Source organism: Hyalella azteca, unplaced genomic scaffold (genome assembly GCF_000764305.2).
Source record: "Hyalella azteca isolate HAZT.00-mixed unplaced genomic scaffold, Hazt_2.0.2 contig8310, whole genome shotgun sequence".
In the NCBI taxonomy this organism is placed as follows: Eukaryota; Metazoa; Arthropoda; class Malacostraca; order Amphipoda; family Hyalellidae; genus Hyalella; species Hyalella azteca.
In genome coordinates this window covers 136,111-157,155 of record NW_025938407.1, presented here as the reverse complement: position 1 = coordinate 157,155, position 21,045 = coordinate 136,111, and the positions used below count along the sequence as shown (strand labels likewise).

Genomic DNA, 21,045 nt, shown 5'->3' with positions numbered 1-21,045 from the left:
CGCCCGCCGTGCATACGACCTCCCCTGGTGTAGGCCTCGGACAACAACACGTTAGGCCTAGCCAGGCTTGTGTCCGTATGCCTACTGACCCCCGCCCCTCTCCCCCTCCCAACCACCTCCTAGCTTTACTCCTTTGTTTTGGTTTTTCCTCCTACCTCTCTACCTTTTCTACCTACCTTCTAACTAGCTACCTTTTCCTCCTACGCCTAGCTATCTTTGTCTCTTTGTTTGGACATTGTAACATCTTCTTCATTGGTTACGACATTGTTCCTTCATTTGAATCATTATTGCCTTTAAAAAAAACTGTTATCCTTATAGTTATAATAAATGTTACCTTGATCCCATCTTGTTGAATTAACTACATTTGCTAAAATACCTTTGATATTAAAAGTCGAATTCTCCAAGACTTTTGTGGTTACTTGAAATTTGAAACGCTTTGGTCCACTCAGCTCTGGTGGCAGCATGGGAAATTTATCAGCTTTGTTCTTTCATTATAAACTGACTTGTGTACAATGAATACCAGGAATAAATGCTCACAAAATAACTTTAGGCTAATATAATAAGGCTCGCCAAGGTTATAATATGGCTCTCTAGGGTTATAATGAGGCACTCTAAGGTTATAATAAGCTTTCTAAGGTTATAATATAAGTCTTTCTAAGGTCATAATCATATGGAGTTTTCAGGGTTATTGAATATTAAGCCCAAATTATCTAAACAAAAGTTGAGCAAGAGAAATGATGATCCGAAATGTCCCCCATTTCTTTGTTTAAAGGGGAGGGGGTTAAAGAGAACGCGACAGAACGCCGGTTAATTTACAACCCCGACCTAAACGTCTCCAGCTGATCTCCAAGACATTTTTTCCCGCCCAAATTTCTCTCTTCTTTGTGTACTCAGCTCGTGTGTGTGTGTGTGTGTGAGTGTGTGTGTATGTTGGAATTAATTATTTTTATAATGTGTATGTCCATTTAAAACTTAGTATTATTAATAATAAGACGATGATTTAATGCGCAGCTCGGGTGTGTTGGAATTAATTATTTTGACAGTGTATGTACATTTAAACCCTGCTTAATTAATAATGAATAAATAATGAACCGATGATTTTATGAACAGCTCAGTAATTTTTAAATTCAGTTCCTGTCTTGGTTATAAATAGTGAAAATATTTATAGCCTTATATATACCGTATAGTATACAGCATTAGCTATTGCCACATCCGGAGATAGGCCTTACCAATCGTAATTGTATTACTCTGTTTTTATGTTTCTGTAACATATTTATTATATGTATAATGTATATTTTATATTCTATTTTTCATAGACCTGTTAATATTTGTGATGTATATGTAAGGGAATAATGTATCAACGCACCACTCTTGAACACGTGCGCGCTGCTCCGTCTTTGTTTACTTCTGATGATTCAATTGTACGTGTTGAATAGCAACTTATTGTAATGACATTTTCTTTGATACGTGACAAAGTCATTATCTTAATGATGTGTAAGCAGTCTCACGTGTTATAGAAACATGATTATCTTGAATATGTGATTGATACTCATTATCTTAACGATGAGCAAGTAGTCTCAGGTTAGAAATCTATGTTCGTTTTATACAAGTATTCAAGTCATGGGTTCATTATATACGAGAGTAATCACGCCGGTTATGAAATAGTATAATTTTATCTCAGCTGTGAGAACGTCCTGTCTGCATGATAAGTTAGTCGTCTGGTAGGTTACAAATAAGCATCCCCATTGACACGTGAGGGTGTTTTTCTTTATTGTAAGTATGTAGACTAGGTGGTTGAGAAATAAACAGGAGGCCACAAAACATTTATTTTCATATGCATGTATGATAGTCTTTATGTATATTATAAGTAAGTCATGCTGATTATCAAAAACTGTCTTTTTTGTTGTTTGTGCGAAGAACTTGATGTATAGTTTGATAATGTATCACTCGTCTTGCCTAGCTATGCGGCCTTTACCTACATATGTAACATGTCACCCAGCCACGCAGCCGTTATCTATGGACAACTGACACAGAGCTTCATCTGTCTTCGTAACTGTTAATGCACCAGTTTCTCATCTTACATATTCATAGCCAGCTCGCGTACGTGAGAAAGACTTGTCTCGTTTCAAATCAGTAGGCTTATTCTGCTAGGCCTAAGCTAGTGCCCTATACCTCATGCATTCTCCAGGTTTCGACTGTCGAAGCATTTCTAGAATTTCGACTTTTGAAGCTTATATATTAGTACAATTTTGAACGTTTCGGTACAAATGTTAGTTTTAACCAATGATTATTATTGACATATATTAAAACCAATTATCAGTGTAAAATTTTAGATGAGGTCATATTTTAGTTCTGGCTGATGCGTTCAAACCCCCCCCCCTCCCCAGCCATTTCCATGCGGTCGTTGGCTGTAAAAATATAAGTCGGATAAAACCATCAATATTTATTGACCTGTACAAATTACCATTTCTGTTAGAAAAACTTCGTATTTTTATTTTATATGAGCCGATTTGCATTTCGAATGAGGGAGGCCAGTGTAAGCCGGGAGGTTCCCCCGTTTTGGTATAGGGGCTGTAGCTTGTAGGCGGAGTCTGTCCAGCGCCGTATATATGTAGTTGTCATGTCGCCTACAGGGATTTTTGAGTACAAAACTCGTCTTGCAGTGTGACACTGTTACTGCTGCTCCTTGTACTTACTTGCTGCTCTATGAGGTGAATATTGTGAACATTATTCAACACTACTGGCGTTGTTAGCATGTTACTTAACTTAACGTTACAGTGTGTATTACGTTATAATTACTATTATTCAACACTATCTGCGTTACTAGTATGTTACTTAACGTTACAGTGTTTAATACGTTATGGTTACAGCTCCATGAGGTTAATATTGTGAACATTGTTCAACACTACTGTGTTTTAGCATGTTAACGTTACAGTGTTTATTACGTTATATAGTTACAGCTCCCTGAGGTTAATGTTGACTATTATTCAACACTACTGAGTTCTTAGCATATGTTACTTAACATTACAGTGTTTATTACATTATAGGAGATGAATATTGTGCACGATATATAACGCTACGGTAAAACCGTAAGTTAGTTACATCTCAATGAGGCAATATTACGCCAGTTCTTGAGGACTTCGCAGTGTTTCCATGTAAATTTTATCTGCTGCACCATGAGATTATTTTTCTTGTTAAAAAATATAGTTGTCCGATAACTGATTGGGCGTTATTTTCATGCGTAACATGAAGTAATTATTTTCCTCGTCATAACGTAAGTTGTACAGCTTCTATTTTTTCATGTTAAAAGCTATTCATCATGAATCCATAATGATTTTTGTACTCATTTTTACTTTGACATAGCTATGACGAGACTCAGCCTTCTCATCTTTCTTGTTAGAAGTTTTAATGAGAAAACATTCTGATTCTATAAGTTGAATTGGGACTTTCTATTTACCTCGATTCGTCTATTCTATATTCGTTTGCACTGATCACCTATGGACATGGAAAAATATGTATAATATACAATGCATCTATGCATATTATGTATGCATATCACGATCGCAATGTGCTATAGGTCTGCATAGGCCGGCTGGAGTGATGTACATGTTTAGGTAGGCTCACGTCCAGTCTGTTCATGACTGCAAGTTTGGCTGCCATTGTGAATTAAATGATGAATTTCATTCATGTTTATGAACAAAATGGTACCGTTTATGTGTATGAATGACAGAATCTTTATTGTTTGCTACGTTCGATGTTAATTCCTAAACGAGTGTTTCAAGTAATGATAATAGGGAGTGTTTCCATTAAACATTAAAGGGATTTATGGTCTAAAAATGTTAGGTTCGTTAAAAAAATTACAAACAACTCGTTTTCAAATGATGGAAATACCTATGTGATTTTCACTTATCTATAAAAATTTATCAATAAAAAACGACTGTTCATGTTCCCGACCAACCCTGTTGAAATCGTTGAGTTGAGTTGATGCTAAGTTGACTATTTAGTGCAATTCATGCTGGCACTCACCATCACATGAAAATTATACACCGCGATAAATGTACAATTTTTATAAATAGTGATATCAAATACCTTTAGTACAAACAGAGAGCAAATGTAGCACGGATACGTAACACTGTTTGCCTTGCCTATATAAACGCTATACAGCTAAACGCATGAGATACCTTCAACTGAACATATAGATTCTCCAGCCTAATACATAACTGATAAAACACGTGAAAAATGACAATAATGGTTGAATGACAAAGACAGATAGTTCCACTTGTTGCGGTGAGTGCGATGCAGGCGACGAAGACCTGAAACTTGCACCTGAAATACTATTTTTTTCTGTAATTGTTGCCTCTTCGTTGATGAAGGATGTGATGTGTCGTTTGATGTCCGTGTAACCATTTGATGGTTCCCCATTTTCCCCATCAGTCCTTCGCATACTCCGCATCCCCCAAACATTTTCTGCCTATTTCGCGGAAGATTGATCGATCGACTTCTCGTTTCTCCCCATTTGCGTGGGTGGAAGGCGTGGAGAAAATGCCTATCACTGAGAAAAATCAGAGGGTCACATTGTTCAAATTGTGACACGCTTTCTGCACGTATCTTTTATATTTTCTCATGCCTGGCCATATTTATAGGGTCAGGATGACGCACACAAGTAGAAGAAGAGCATCGCTTTTTGGATCGCTTTTTTTCTGACTGTACACTGACATCGCTTTTTTTTTCTGACTGTACACTTGCCTATAATATATTCTGTGATATATTGCGTAATATTATGTAATATATTGCGTAATATATTATGTAATATTATATATTGTGTAATATATTTCAATCATACAGACTTTAACTTGACGTGGTCGTAATGGTCTCAAGGTTGTTTTGTTTTCTCCGGCCTTGTGCACGTATAGCAGCTCGCGATGAAGTGACAGCATTCCAGAACACGGCATTATAACCTAGAAAGTTCTACGCTGGAATGAAAAATGTATAATGCATATATTTCAGGATTAAGTGAATAAATAGTTGCAAAAATGCACATTTCATACTCTATCAAGCGCAAGAGGCGAGACGTACTCTTGATCTCTGATGTATATAAGATTTATATTGGAATTCCTATTTTACGTTTAAATTGTGTTTTCCGCTCTAAACTTATTACTAGGTATTTTTACTTATATGCTCGCTTATTTATGTCAATATTATCGTATGATTTAACACCCAAAACTAATTTTCACTTACATTTTAGCCTTAAAAAAGCCTGAATGTACGTCACAAAGTAGACGCTTGATGCCAAAGAGTCAAGCTGACTTGAATATCATATTGATCGGCTAGATTTACTCGATTTTGTATTAATACTATATTGTATTTTGTATGGTATAATAACGTAAGTTGATATAACTTGCGTCATGTGATTATTATGTTGCTACGCCACATGTTTGCTCATGTCACATAACGTAAGTTGATATAACTTGCGTCATGTGATTATTATGTTGCTACGCCACATGTTTGCTCGTGTCACATAACGTATGTTGATATAACTTGCGTCATGTGATTATTCTATTACACGCACGACTCAGCCGGGTGTTGTTGGCAGGGCAACGTGTGTGATGACGTCACGTGAGCTGAACGCTTGGCAGTTCACACGCTGCGTGTGTGTGCTATCGAACTAATTTATCCATATTCCTTACATTGTTTATACTATTTTAGTCACTAATTTCTCAATTATTATCTTGGTATAATTAGCTTAGTACAAGAATAGTATAATAATCTTAGAAAAATAAAAATAATCTTAGTATAAGAGAATAATAATTATTATTCTCTCTGTATAATTAGCTCTAATCGCAACGAAAGCAAGTCGTTCTCTTCAGCGCTCTTCTCATGACTTGTCTCAATTATTTGACCATTTCTTTAATGGTACCATTAATAGGTAATAAATAGGTTTATAATGTGTAAGAAGTAATGCCCTTAATGAATCTAGAATCTTTTGAACCTGAGTCAGAATTATGATCGTAAACCGTCGACCTGCAGGAAACTGATCAAAATTCTAGAGGAACTGGTCGTCAAATTTTACTGGAACTTAAATGAAATTTAATATTTGTGCATATTTTTGGTGGTCGTTTGTCTCTCGCCGTCTATTCCCCTGTTTAATACATAAAACGCGATAATTAATTTTTTTATACAAGAAGTAAAAGTCAGATGATTTTTGTTAACACTTAACATTTAATATTTGACTGAAAATTATGAACTAACGCTAAAGCGAGAAAACAATTGATATTATACAAATGATTCAGAAATTTTGTATAATATCGACTAGGGAATTACGTATAATGCATTCTCATCAGGTGCGATGAGAAGGTTTCTAAAAAAACGACTTTTACAAAACCGTTCATATTCATGCCGATGTCGATTACAACAATCAGCACACCGTTGAGTTGGACTATGTATGCAAAATCAATCATGATTAACGTGAAAATAAACGAATTCTCGAATTTTAAGCCGGGTTTTGTTCATTGCAGATAATCTGTTGTTAATTTGGCCGTGATGGAAGCTGGTCAAGAGAATACAGGAGTACAGGAGCTGGCGCCCGAGGACGTCGGGGCTGCCGAGGAGACCCAAGCTTTTGAAGATACTCCTGCTGAGGGGGGTGAGTTTAAATTATAATTAGAATTCATTTTAACTAGAATTCATGATAATAAGAATTCATTTTAACTAGAATTCATTTTAATTAGAATTCATTTTAACTAGAATTCATTGTAATAAGAATTCATTTTAACTAGTATTCATTTTAATTAGAATTCATTTTAATTAGAATTCATTTTAATAAGAATTCATTTTAACTAGTATTCATTTTAACTAGAATTCATTTTAACTGGAATTCATTTTAACTAGAATTCATTTTTATTAGAATTCATTTTAACTAGAATTCATTTTAACTAGAATTAATTTTCGTTAAAATTTCAATTTAATTTTGCTAATTTGTAATTCGTTATAATATTAATTTATTAAGAATTTGAAAGCAAAGAAAACGCATCGTAAATTCTTTATTTCTTCAATTAAAAGCTGATGTTGTGCACTGCATGATGATGGAGCTTGTCTCCGGAACGGTTTCTTCGCAGGTATAATGAATTTTACTAACATTTACTTTGCTTTTAAATTCCTTAAGAACTTGCGATTTAAGCAAACAATGATAAGTACTTATAAATCAGTGTAATTCTGAATCACAATAACTATTAATCATTTTTTATAAGTATAAATGTTCACAACTTGAGTCGTATTCCTTCCCAGGAAACTTTAAGATAGTTCCTAGTCATGTTCGACTTAGAAAGTCGTAATAACGTTGCGACTTTTCTTTTTGTTTAATCCCATGTAATCTTGGATATATAATTCAATTGAGATGACCACAGCTTGAGTTGTGTTCATTCTTAAGAAACCTAATGATGGTTTCTAAAAATTTCAGTGTTCAAGCAAAAGTTACTACGGATCTTTTCATGTGAATCCCATGGAAACTTTAAATTTTGGAATCAATAACCAACCAGTTTCTATTATCGCTTCATGTTTATAAGCCAAGTTAACCTGTGAGAAAAAAAACACATAAGTTTCCTTTTTGTAACTTAATTTTAATAAAACCAATATCCCGACAGATGCTGTGCCCGTTGAAGAAATCAAACCCAATGATTCAGAAACCATAAAGTCGGATGAAACCAAAACCGCCGATTCAGAAACCATAAAATCGGATGAATCCAAAACCGCCGATTCAGAAACCACAAAGTTGGAAGAAACCAAACCCGCAGACAATGACACCACAAAACCAGAGGAACTGAAAGGTATGTTAAAAGTCTTGTTTTGCGTGAGTTCAATAAAATTAAAGATAACATTGAAGATATACATATATCTGTACGTATATAAAAAGAGCTATAACCGACAAAATGTGAGTTACAAGCGAGTTCTCCCACTGTGTTACTTATGTTATGTGTTACTTGGCTACGTGCATGTTAGTGTTACTGACAGTGGTGCCAATGAATTTAAACGTTGTACGTGAGTTATACGTTGTAAAGTTATACGCATTGTACGTGAGAGGGGAGGGGTATAGGGTATTATTATACGTAGGATATGAGGATAATGTTACAAACAGTAGATTTTGCAGGGAATGAATCAACGGTGTTAATGTCCTCCGATGAATGAATGAGAAAATGCTACGTTTATCGTGTCTTTCAATCTTTTTTAGGGATTGATATTAGCCTCAGGTATTATCAAGCCTGTAATAAATGTGTGAATTGATTCATCGAGACGCTTAGAGATATCAGCCCTCGCGCAAATCTATATGATCTATCGCAAATCTATATTCAGCTGAATCATTGATAAATGGGGAGAGATGATTCGACAAAATGCAAACTTACATGAAAAAGAACGTTCATCCTTGTCAGGATGTTATCTGATGAATGATACAGATTCGATATCATTCTAATTTTTTTAATAATATTTTTAGGAATTTTTACTTGAATTTATTGAGCAAATGAAAGGATTCAGGACGTTATCTGATGAATGATGTAGATTAGATATAATTTTAATTTTTCAGGTATTATTGCTTTAATTTATAGAGTAAATGCAAGGGTTGTGGTGTTCACCCAGCATGTCTGGTGGTGAAGATCACGTTCCCCATGTCCCGGGGCGTACGGTCAGCCCCACCAGACCCCAGTCCCGCGGTCTACCAAGGTCCCCGCGCGGTACTTTAGTTCCACGCCTTTGTTTTACTTTAGTTTAGCCTTTGATCATGATATTTCTATGAGTGAAATTGCCAAATTAGATCTTGCTATTGGTCTATAATGGCTGAAATGGTCAAATCGGATCAGGATATTTATAATGGATGAAATCGTAAAATTGGATAATGATATTTCTACGACTGAAATGGTTGAAATTTGATAATTATATTTATCATGATTGAAATGGCCAAATTGGACCGTGCTATTTATAGTTACTGAAATAGTAAAATTTGCACTACTTTACCTATTTTTTTGCAAAAACGGGAATTGTAGAAAATTTTTATGGAAATTAACTTAAATACGAAACGGTCGTATAAGCCAGTAAATTATCCTGGCCTTACAAAATTTAGTAAATTCTTAGTGGTGCAGCTTAGTTGTTGTTAGTGGTGCAGCTTAGTTGTTGTTAGTGGTGCAGCTTAGCTGTTGTTAGTGGTGCAGTTTAGTTGTTTTACTGATTTCGTTTTATTGTTCTTAGTGATTTTTATTCGTGAAATACAGCAGTTTAGGAACGAGTTTGTGATGGAGTGAATGGGATTTGTAGTCTTAAAGCTCAGCTGTGTATACATAGCTGTGTTGTGTGCATGTGTGTGATTGTGTAGGTACGCATTAGGGTGTTGTGCGTGGGAGAGTGTGTATACATAGTTGTGTTGTGAGTGTGTATACATAGTTGTGTTGTGTGTGAGTGAGTTTGTGTAAATATTTGTGTTGTGTGCGGGTGAGTGTTAAGATAGGTTGTGTTGGTAGCCCCTTGGTTTGAGGACGTAGGTTTTCGACTGCCAAATTATTTGATGTGTAAAATCAGAATTTGTTTTCTCTTCATCTTCTCTCAGAAACTTATTTCTGTAAGAAATTACCCCATGTCCTGAACGTTATTTCTTCCATTATTTGATATTAAAAGCAGCCCATCGATTGGAATTCCAATATAAACTCTCTTTATTTTGTGAATACTTTGCTTTTTGTTTGAAATTCTCCTCATCACTTTATTAATCGCTGAAAGTAATCATCTTGAGTGTACATAATAATTTCCTGTTGTTTTGGCTTTGATTAGTCGTTTGTTCTAACAGCCATATTAATTAATATCTTGATGGTTTCTTCATTGATTGTTGTTTTCTAACCGCGTGCCGTGTGCTCTACCTTACCCTTAGCTGCTTTAAGCGAAGTCACCCAAACAACAAGAACAAGAAACACATATGCCTCTCTTCCTCTTCGAAATATTGACGACGATGTTAGTTCCGAAGACAGTTTCGAGCTAATAAGCAGTTCTACTTCGTCAGACACCGAGTATGTAACCCATGCTGATGCCATCGAAGAAAGTGAAATACTCGAAGCTGGCGAAGATGAACGTGAGTTCTTAAAGTGTTGCGATGAAAGCGAAAGATTACTCAACCGTGCTGCCCAGATATTGCATGGCGATGAGTCCAACGCAATGGATGACTTCGTTGTTTTCGGTGAAGACGGTACGAATTTCAGGGAATCTATTCACGAGATCTTGAATTCACATCAGGATTTCTTGGACTCCCAATCTGGAATGCAAGCTGGTATGCCATCACCAGCACATCTGTCCCTGAATTCTAGCTTTAGCGTGGCAAGTTCAACCTCCACTACCGGCGCCACGGATGGTAAAGCAGGAACTTCCAACTCTGATGGTCTGAGTGACGTAGCGTTGCATGGCAGTTCGAGTGAAGCCATGTCGTCATCCTCTGAAACTGAAATGGAGTCCTCCACATCATGTGGAGGAGAAGAATTTGCGGAATTTGAGCGGTTGGGTGGAGATTTCACCTATTATACCACGGAACCTGCTGGATCAGATGGTTCATGTAATTCATTGATTCCCCATGAATGTGTCGAAAGAGCTTCAGGTAAATCTGAAGTACCAGGTACAGCTGTTGTTCAGGAGGCGGCAGCTGAGATTAGTAAATCGGAAAATGAAGGATATCTGTCAACTAACGAATTACAATTAAATATGGTGGAAAGTAATTTAGAAGCTATTGGTAATAATGGATTTATTGGAGAGTCAGATAGCAGGTCTTGCTCCGATGACGACAGCCACACCGATTCTTCGCTCAAAACTGAAGAGAAAAACCACGAATGCGAAGAACCAAATGTGTCCTCTAAGCAGAATTTAGTTGAACAATTCAAATTTGAACAATTTATGAGAGGATTAATATTTGGTTCAATTCCTGAAGACACACCCGTTCTTCCCGAGAACACAGCGGATGACACACCCGTTCTTCCCGAGAACACAGCGGATGACACACCCGTTGTTTACGAGAACACAGCCGATGACACACCCGTTCTTCCCGAGAACACAGCCGATGACACATCCGTTCTTCCCGAGAACACTCACAACCGAAGAGGCACCCGTTCTTCCCGAGAACACAACCGAAGAGGCACCCGTTCTTCCCGAGAACACATCCGAAGACACACCCGTTCTTCCCGTGAACTCAATCGAAGAGGCACCCGTTCTTCCCGAGAACACATCCGAAGACACACCCGTTCTTCCCGAGAACACAACCGAAGAGGCACCCGTTCTTCCCGAGAACACATCCGAAGAGGCACCCGTTCTTCCCGAGAACACATCCGAAGACACACCCGTTCTTCCCGTGAACTCAATCGAAGAGGGATCAGTTGTTCCAGGGAACATTACCGTAGAGGCGGCTGTTATTCTTGCGAACACAACCGATGAGGCTGCGTGTGTCAGTGAGACACACGCAGCTACAAAAGCTGGACCCAACGTTCATGAAGAAGAATGTAAAATTCATGTTCAATGCGAAACAGCTCACGAACAAAAACCTGAAATTACTGTTCTGGAACAGAAAACTAAAACCAGCAACGCGCAAATGCCTCGACCTGAAACATTCAAGCAACGACGATCTGAACATGAAACAAACATTCGAAGATCAGAACCTGAAGCAAGCGTACGAAGATCCGAACCTGAAGCAAGCGTACGAAGATCAGAACCTGCAACCAATGTACAAGAAGTGAGAATTAGCACCAACGTACGAAGATCAGAACCTGCAACCAATGCACAAGAAGTGAGAAATAGAACCAACGTACGAAGATCAGAACCTAAAACTAGCGAACGAAGATCAGAAAATAAAACCAGCGCGCTTGGAGAACATACGGAGCACAGAGGACCAAGAACTGAAAATAACGATACCAGAAGTAACGAATCTCCAGGAGGATATTCTGCTTCATCATCAGCCTTAAGGACATGTTCTATCCCTTTGACTTTCAAGGGAGATAAAATGCCATCAATGCCTTTGAAACTCTCCGACGCCGAAGCGTTAATGGTTGAGCAATCGCTGGATGACCTCGACAACTCTCAGGGCTATGTACAAAACGAGGCTGGAGGACCGTTGATGTACTTTAAAATTAATGTACAGAAGAAGTACTGGGACGAAGGTCCACAAGACTCGTGGCAAGGATATTCGCAATACGAAGACTGGGTCCTAGACCCGGAGATGCCAGGTACGTGACAAAGGAAATGTACGTTCAGTATACGAATTCAAATTACATTCAATATAGCGTCATCCGCGTTGTTTCGGGAAAAATTTTGAAATCTCTACATTCAAGTTCAAAGTAATTTCTTACGTTATCATCGTTAGCATTTAGAATCTGTTTAAATTTAATTAATGAAACCCGATTTCATTTCAAATCACTTTCAATTATATTAATGAAACTAAGTTAGCCCTCTATGGAACGCTCGGTGACATCATTCGCTCGGTCGTGTAATGGCTTTTTCGGGGAATCAAAAATTTTTTTCTGCGAAAAGTGACTTGAATTTGACCTACCATCGCTAATCTGGTATTCGGTGACGGACTGACAGTTTAACTTCCTCCTGTCGTTATGTGTGGTTTTGTGAAATTCACGAATTTGTTATCGCTTGCTCAGTCTTAACAGATTTTTAACAAGCCCTTATGTTTAAATTCGATTTATTTGAGTGATGCTCTAATTGCTTTACTAACGAAGGTTTTTTCTGGATTTTTGGATATTTCTTGCTCATTTTTCAATCATTTTCGCACATATAAAAAGTTTCCGTGCAGTAATTAAAAATTTGGCCTCATTTCTACATTTTCATACGCTGTTCTTTGTTATGGATCGCTTCATATGCTGTTTCATTAGGAGTAAACAATCTTACTAAAATATTTTGTGGCGTGCTCAATGCAGCGCCAGATTTAAATTCTCAAGGGAAATTAATACTCCTCCTAAAATACTCAATTTCGTGAATTATACAGCGCCTGAATTTCGATTTAAACTTACAGTTTCTATTACTGGTTTTAGGAGCCTGATTTCAACTTAACGTTTCTATTATGCTTTTAAAGCCTGATTTTCAAAGGTCAAATACTCAACGTTTCCATTAATGGTTTAAAAAATTCAAATTTCAACTTAACCTTTCTATTAATGGATTTAAAAAGCCTGATTTTAACTTAAAGTTTCCATTAATGGTTTAAAAAATCAAATTTCACTTATATCAATGGATTTAAAATATTTATTTTAACTTCTGTGGACGTGTGTTCAGAAGCAGCGGCCGAGGCCCCGCGTGTCTCCGACAGAAGTTCGCGGACGTCTTCGAAGAAAGCCGCAGCGTCCGCTCACACCACCGGGAAAACTAAGAGTCGCAAACGGTGAGTCCGCAGCGTCCGCTTCCGCTCACACCACCGGGAAAACTAAGAGCCGCAAACGGTGAGTCCGCAGCGTCCGCTCACACCACCGGGAAAACTAAGGGTCGCAAACGGTGAGTTTGTGCGTCTAGATCAAGCTTAATAGTATTCCTGTAGAATTAAAAATATTTTCTGATGAGTTATGCACTGGATTGAATTGCGATCTACTTGTGCGATATCTCCTCATTTTTTTGTGCCTTTTATCGGAACTTTTGAATTGAATTTGAGAAATTATTTTTTAAGCTAGCAATAGTTTTGGTTTTCTATGTACTGTTTTTGATTAATTGTATTACTCAAATATTGTCGGTGTAGGTATGTGACAAATTAAAAGATTGGAGTCTTTCTATTTTCTCGTGCAACCCTTATCCATAATTTAAGTTTGAAATAAATTTTGGACTCTTTAAAAGTAAGAATAAAGATCACAAAACCAAAGGAACCTACCGTGGAACGAAAATTTCAGACATATTAATCATTATCGCACCACTAAATTTTATAGGAATAAATACACTTGCATTCCCACGTCCAAAAAAGTTTATACATAAAGATATAAAATCAGAACAAGCTATTCGAAAATACAGATACAGATTTTCTAAAGATTTAATAACTGAACTAGATAAAATTCGTTATTCCAAATATTTAATAAATAATAATAAATAAATTTCTTTATCCCAAAGATTTAAGAACTAAACTAGATAAATTTCGTTATTCCAAATATTTAATAAATAATAATAAATAAATTTCGTTATTCCAAAGATTTAAGAACTAAACTAGATAAATTTCGTTATTCCAAATATTTAATCAATAATAATAAAAAATAAATTTCGTTATTCCAAATATTTAATAATAATAAATAAATTTCGTTGTTCCAAATATTTAGTAAATAATAATAAATAAATTTCGTTGGGCAGTTTCTTGGCAGATCCGTACGAGCTTCCGCCCGGCGACTGGCGCATGCTGTACGTCGTGCTGTCCGTTCTTGCCCTCGCTCTGGGCATGTATGTTGGAGGTGAGTCAAGCTTCTTTTTAAGTGTTCCGTGCATACTGTAATTATTCGTTAATGTAACGCTCCGTAATGTAATGTAACGGTAATGTAATGTAATGAGAATATAATATAACGGTAGTGTAATGTAATGGTAATTTAATGATAATGTAATGTAACGATAATATATTGTAATGATAATGTAATGTAACTGTTATGTAATGCAACGGTAATGTAATGTAGCGCGACTGTAATGTAACTGTAAAGTAATGTAACTGTAATATAATGTAACTGTAATGTAACGTAACGGTAAAGTAATGTAGTGCTACTGTAATGTAACAGTAATGTAATGTGAGGGTAATGTAATGTAACGGTAATGTAATGGAATTAACAATCCTTTTGGTATGAATAACATTGACTACCGTGAATGTATCTGTAAATAAAAGGTTTGCCATTCGTCTACTGAAGGAAAGCCTCGTTGCCAGACAAATTATCAGTTTATGGTTTTAGTCGACAACCATTTAAACATAGTCACAAATAAGAAAATTTATTTGGGAAAGCTGAGTCTGGGCGACTCGTGTTATTATTCTTCCTGTGAATAATTTTGGTTATAATAACCACCGTGCAACAATAACACTTGAAATAACAGTCACTCACTGTTTTAGATTTTATCACTAATGACAGTGCAGTTTTTTTATTATTTTCTTCGACATTTTCGAGTTTTCGCTAATTTCAGTAAATTTAACTCGTTGTTTAATTTAAATTTTCGTTGAGTTAACTGGAGTAGATATCATTATGGTACCTCAATATTACCTACTTAATCACATATGATTGAGAATCAAACAATGAACGTAATATTCAACTGCAGGATCCATAATGGGTTTGTAGCTATTTATTGAAAATTATTATCATTGGTCTTATTTCAAAACCGAAACTCATCCAGTCTTATTCGATTATGTGTTTCTTATCCGCCGTCGCACTAATCGAAATTTGTTTAAATCTATCCGCATTTGCTCCTTAAACGTGCTGCATTATAGTTAATGTGCAGACGAAGCATAAACACAAGGCTCACTTCAAGACCATGACTCATGGTCTTATGTGACTATGTGAAAAGGCCCACGTGATCATGTCCTATTGACATGGTCGCGTCAATCATGGTAATTTGAAACATGAATGTTTCTGGATAAGGAAACTTGTACTGTGAATGTTTTGGATGAAGAAACTTGTATCGTGAATGTTTTGGATGAAGAAACTTCTACCGTGAATGTTTTGGATGAGGAAATTTGTACCGTGAATGTTGTGGATGAGGAAACTTGTACCGTGAATGTTTTGGATGAAGAAACTTGTACCGTGAATGTTTCGGATGAAGAAACTTGTACCGTGAATGTTTTGGATGAGGAAATTTGTACCGTGAATGTTTCTGGATGAGGAAACTTGTACCGTGAATGTTTTGGATGAAGAAACTTGTACCGTGAATGTTTTGGATGAAGAAACTTGTACAGTGATTGTTTTGGATGAATAAACTTGTACCGTGAATGTTTTGGATAAGAAAACTTGTACCGTGAATGTTTTGGATGAAGAAACTTGTACCGTGAATGTTTTGGACGAGAAAACTTGTACCGTGAATGTTTTGGATTGTTTTGGATGAAGAAACTTGTACCGTGAATGTTTTGGATGAGGAAACTTGTACCGTGAATGTTTTGGATGAGGAAACTTGTACCGTGAAAGCATGGTTGGATGTCCAAGTATTCACGATTTATTTCCTCGTTGAACTTATTTGGTTGTCAATAAATTTGATTGCCTTACAGGTTCTCTGCTCGAGATAACGTCCGAGGAAGGTTCGCTCAAATAATTAGTATTATTGTAGAAGTTGTCCGTTTTTAGTCTCGTAGCGAATTATTAGATAAAAAATGGTAGTCCTTTAAAATACTATTTAATTTTTCTAGAATGATAGTAATTGGGATAAGACATTAGTTTTTTAATGAATCTTAGATGTCAGACTTGGTTTTTAAACTAACACTATGAGTGAGAGTTGGATCAACCGCGACAACCTTGTTCCGTATTTTATAGAACTGAGATTAATTTAGTATAATTAGTAGCACGTACGTGAGAACGAGTTGACTGGTATATGAGTGTATTTATTCTCGATGAAAATGTAGACCCTTCAATCACACAGTTTTTTATATAGTCCTGGTAATTTGTTTGTGAATTATACCTCGAGTGCCTATAGACAAAATGAAGTAGCTTGCAGCACAACAACAGCTCTGTACAGCAAAAATACTAAGCCAACACAACGCTATGTGTGTCATATTGTCTACGAAATATGGTCTCTTTATTATTTGATAGGTCTTTATACGTGCGATAGCTACTGATAAGAAGTAAAGCCCTCTTTTATAATAATATGAAGACTACAGGTTAATATAATATGAAGACTTACTCGCCCGTTTTCCCATAACAGGTTCGTTTTTGGATAGAAAACCACCCACCGTCTTCCAAAAAGCTGATGGCCGCACCATCGAAGAGGTGAGAGATTCTTTAACAGTCAATAGCCTAAATAAATTTTAATCATTCTGATAATAACGTCAATAATTGTTAGGTTTCTGCAGCGAAAATCATGGAAAAATAATCGGCTTTCTCTTATAATACCTATAGGAGACTCTTTTGAATGTTGGCAGTTGGTTACTATTAAAGTCCTAATGAATTTTCTTAACATATTTTGTATATTAAATTATTCATGAATTACAAATATATTAGAAGCTGGTACTATATTAAAAATACTACCTCACAAATCACAATAACAATACTAGTCACCCATTACCGCTTCACTCATTCACGCTTCCCTTTATTTTTTTACGTTTTTTTTATTTATTTACCTATTTATTTATTCATTATTCATTCATTGTTCATGATTACACCTCATTCATCTTTGACCCCACCTCAGCGGCTGACCGACAAGTGCACCAGTGGACCTCTAAGCCTGATTGATAAGACCCAAAAAGATTATTATAATAAAGTCTACATGTGTGATCCAGAAGCCATGACCGAAGGCTCCTTAATAAAGAAACCTCGCAACCGGTACTTGGTCGTCGACTATAAACATGACAACGCCGGACTTAGAGAGTATGTCACAGAGCTTACTATGAGGATGGAACTTTATATGATGACCAACGATGATGACAAAAAAGAAATTGAATGCCTCAAGGATGCCAACTTTAATATGGGAAAGAAGCTTGCTAGTTTGGAGAAGACGCTGGAAGACTACAAGTATAGGTTTCATGTTGGAAAAAGAACACCAGCCTTCATCGCATTACAAGCAAACGAAGTGTCGCTTAAACGAAAAGTGAGAACGCTGCGCAAGGAATTCCTAAAACAAAATGCACTCATGAAAGCTTTGAATAATCGGAAGCACGCCATTGTAAGGGTACTAAATATAATAGAAGACAATATGATCAACAATAATCACACATCCCGACAGCAATTGCAGTTGGCTCAAGAATTTGAATCTCTTATTAGCGAGCACCAAGCGACGAATTCAACATTAAAATCCTGCCAGACTGATTTGTCGACGAAAAAATCTGATAATATTAAATTATTGCAATCGGAGGCGAATTTGCAAAAAGAAATAAGTCAATTGAAATCTGAATTAAGAAACCGCACAGAAGCTAGAAACAACGACCATCCTCTGGCCAACGCCTGCGAACTCTCAACAGAAGAACAGACCCAGAATTTAAGTCAGTGCCAGAGCGCTCTCGAGGCCAGCTCAGCGGATTATCAAGATTGTAAGTCGAAACTTCTATCTACTGTCAATGGCTCCCTACATTGCTACTCTGTAGTTAGTAGGCAGCAAATGAAAATTTCTGAAATCATGCGTAAGAAGAACCAGTTAACCGAGGAAATTTCAGCACTACGCATCAGTCAACAGGAACTTCTGCCCCAGAAATTTAGACTTGAAGAAACTGTGATCGGTCTTCAGTACGAACTTGATGTCTGCTATGCAAATCAAGTTTCTTGCTCTGACAGCCTCCGCCATGCTAATGACAAGATATGCTCGTACGAAGAAATTCTTTCAAATTACAACGCGTCTTTTGCTGCGGTTTTGGAGAAATCGGAGCATCAAAAATCAGAGTTGGAGCACATCGAGCGAGATTTTATCAGTTGCAAGGTTGCTAAGACCAAATGCGAAGATCGCGTAGAACTTTTTTCGAAGTATGTAGAAGACGACTTTGTTTCATATGAGTATCTCGTGACCGACACTGCTAGCTCTCAGAAGCCCCCGATGATGGAAATGGGTAGCGTTTACTACAACTTGTTGAGAGATTGCGACTCGAAAGAACAGAAATACAGCAAGAAAAATTGTTTTTCCTCGCTTAAAGCTTCAGTGAAGACGCTGATGCGCACGATATACAACCTCTGGAGTGAAGAAAAGTTCGGCAATTTGCCCGAAAATTTTAGCTTAGAGGCAATAAAGCTCAAGTTATCAGATCTGAAGGTACTCTTGGAAAACTGCAATGCGACGTCTCCGGGTGCCAAATATTGTAGGAAGTTGAGTTCATTTAATGATGAATTGCTCAAAATCCTGGACGTAGTTTCAAGATACGATAGTATGACTTCATGAGCTGTCACCTTCATCAAGTTGAAGTTTTCAAGGTTATCGCAAACCTGGTGCTAATCACAATTGTATTAGATTAGCAGCAATCGATCTCGCTATTGTAGCGAAACACACTAAGGCTTTACGTTTAATACGTCATTTCTACTATACAAGATTACTGTTCACATGTAGGAGCAGATGGTGATAATCACAACTGTATCATGTACATATAACTGTTGTATATATAAGGAGGCATTGATAATTGCAGTATTTTGAATAAACAAATAATGAAATGATAGATGGTTCCAGCGTAGACTGTACTATGCAAGATACGTAAATTAAATTGATGGAAAATGAGATACGACGTTGTGTGTTATCATTTCTTCCTTACCTTCTCTACACAAAAGCGAAATTTTGAGTTAAAAAGCCTGGTTTTCTATCAGTAAATGTAGTATTGCACTGCAGAAAATGAATCATGAAAATTTTTATTACTATCGCGGTGGCAAAGTGGTCACGGTCACCAAGTTAGGGCTCGAAAGCTAGTTGTGGCCTCGAAACCCACAATTAGCTGTAAAATTTCTGGTGGAAATCGGTAAGAGGCAAGGTAGAAAAGAAAGATTGTAGCTGTGAATTGCAGGCTCGATACCGGTAGGTAGCTGTAAAAATTGTGCTGTGTCTGGAATAGATGTCAGTCAACTTAAGACATGGCCTAATGTTCATTCCTTCATTTCGCCATATTTTCTTTCTTAATTACATTAAAATACTATCGTCCAAAACCGATATATGCTATAAAGAGAGATCAGAATTTTCATCCTGCACCTTTGATGTGCTAAAACAGAAGACGTGGTGCTGCAATTAGGTCATGTGCTAGTAAATTAAGTAAATTAGGTCATTAGTTAAATAAATATAAAATATTATATATAATAGGGCAGAGGCAGGCATGATATCATCTTTAGCAACAAAGTAGAAGGAACACGAATAGCTCAATTCTTTCGTTGTAATTTTAGTCATCTAAGAAATAAGCATATCCTATATACGTAAGAAAAATCATCTCGTATATTCTAGTACGGAAGTCTCTGCCTAGATCGTAACCGTTATTCAGAAAAATAAATACCAATCTAAGAAAAATAACAATATTTACAGGAATTGACTTTGATATCAGTCAATTCATATTATTTCTAATATAAATCAAATAGCAAATTTTTATGTGAAATATTAATTCAAGATCAAGGCAGAGAAGGCCACATGGGCTACCATGTAATAATAAAATTTGGCCACATTTATTTGAACGAAGAATTTGAAATTAATCTTGTTGCCCCCGTGGATTTTTCAACTACATTGTTATAAAGTAATGCACAGCCGCTGTAATCCAAAAATTTGAGGATTATCATGAGCATATGCATATTCAACGTTATAATTAACCAGCCAAAAAGGCTCTTGATGATTTACAATTAATTAAAAATTGAAAACCAGCGATACGCTTATATGGGCGTCTTGAATAGCTAGAAAAATTAAAGTCCATAAAATTAATTAAGTCAATACACTTTAATTTTTTGGTCATTCTTCTACATGCGAATCAGAACTGCGTTGAGCTGTGGCTCAAATTCACGTATTTCACGCTCATTCTTTTAAGTTAACTAATATAGATAATAATATTGACGAATAGTTACAAAAACATATGTTCTGTTATTATATTCCAAATTTCAAACATGGTTTATTGATCTCATTAGAAGTAATTTTTTAGAAAAGTGGTAGCGCCAATCATACGCCTTTCTTTAAGCATAACTATTTGTAACTAAAATACTTAATGGTAGAAAGAACACATTTGCTTCATTACTTTTAAATTTAACTAATATTAGAGGCAGTAATAGATAGCAGCTTCACTCACATACACAAATAATTTTAACACGAAATCTAACCCTTTATAAAAAAGGGGCTCCACGGCCACACGATGACAAATATCTAGGACTAAAACGAGCATCACTTGTTAGTCATATATAGCTGGTAAAAGTTAAATAAATCAAGAGATTTCTGTAATTGTAGCAAAGTATAGAT

At 36.3% G+C, this 21,045-nt stretch overlaps 1 protein-coding gene across 13 annotated transcripts in view; it reads left to right on the top strand.

Annotated features, from left to right (window-relative positions):
- The window catches only part of LOC108679369 (intracellular protein transport protein USO1), a 43,218-nt gene that overhangs the window by 3,230 nt on the left and 18,943 nt on the right, over positions 1 to 21,045 (top strand). For 3 of the 13 annotated variants that reach the window (XM_047881560.1, XM_047881553.1, XM_047881561.1), the window contains exons 2-9: positions 6,516 to 6,643; positions 7,641 to 7,823; positions 9,905 to 11,000; positions 11,104 to 12,230; positions 13,282 to 13,387; positions 14,332 to 14,429; positions 16,211 to 16,240; positions 16,861 to 16,925. In XM_047881560.1, coding sequence (XP_047737516.1) covers positions 6,541 to 6,643; positions 7,641 to 7,823; positions 9,905 to 11,000; positions 11,104 to 12,230; positions 13,282 to 13,387; positions 14,332 to 14,429; positions 16,211 to 16,240; positions 16,861 to 16,925 — 2,808 coding nt within the window. In that variant the 5' untranslated portion in view covers positions 6,516 to 6,540. Of the gene's footprint in view, positions 1 to 2,646; positions 2,712 to 6,515; positions 6,644 to 7,640; positions 7,824 to 9,904; positions 11,001 to 11,103; positions 12,231 to 13,281; positions 13,388 to 14,331; positions 14,430 to 16,210; positions 16,241 to 16,860; positions 16,926 to 17,343; positions 19,355 to 21,045 lie in introns of those variants that run through there. The other 10 variants (XM_047881558.1, XM_047881557.1, XM_018167986.2 and 7 more) reach the window with 10 other exon arrangements.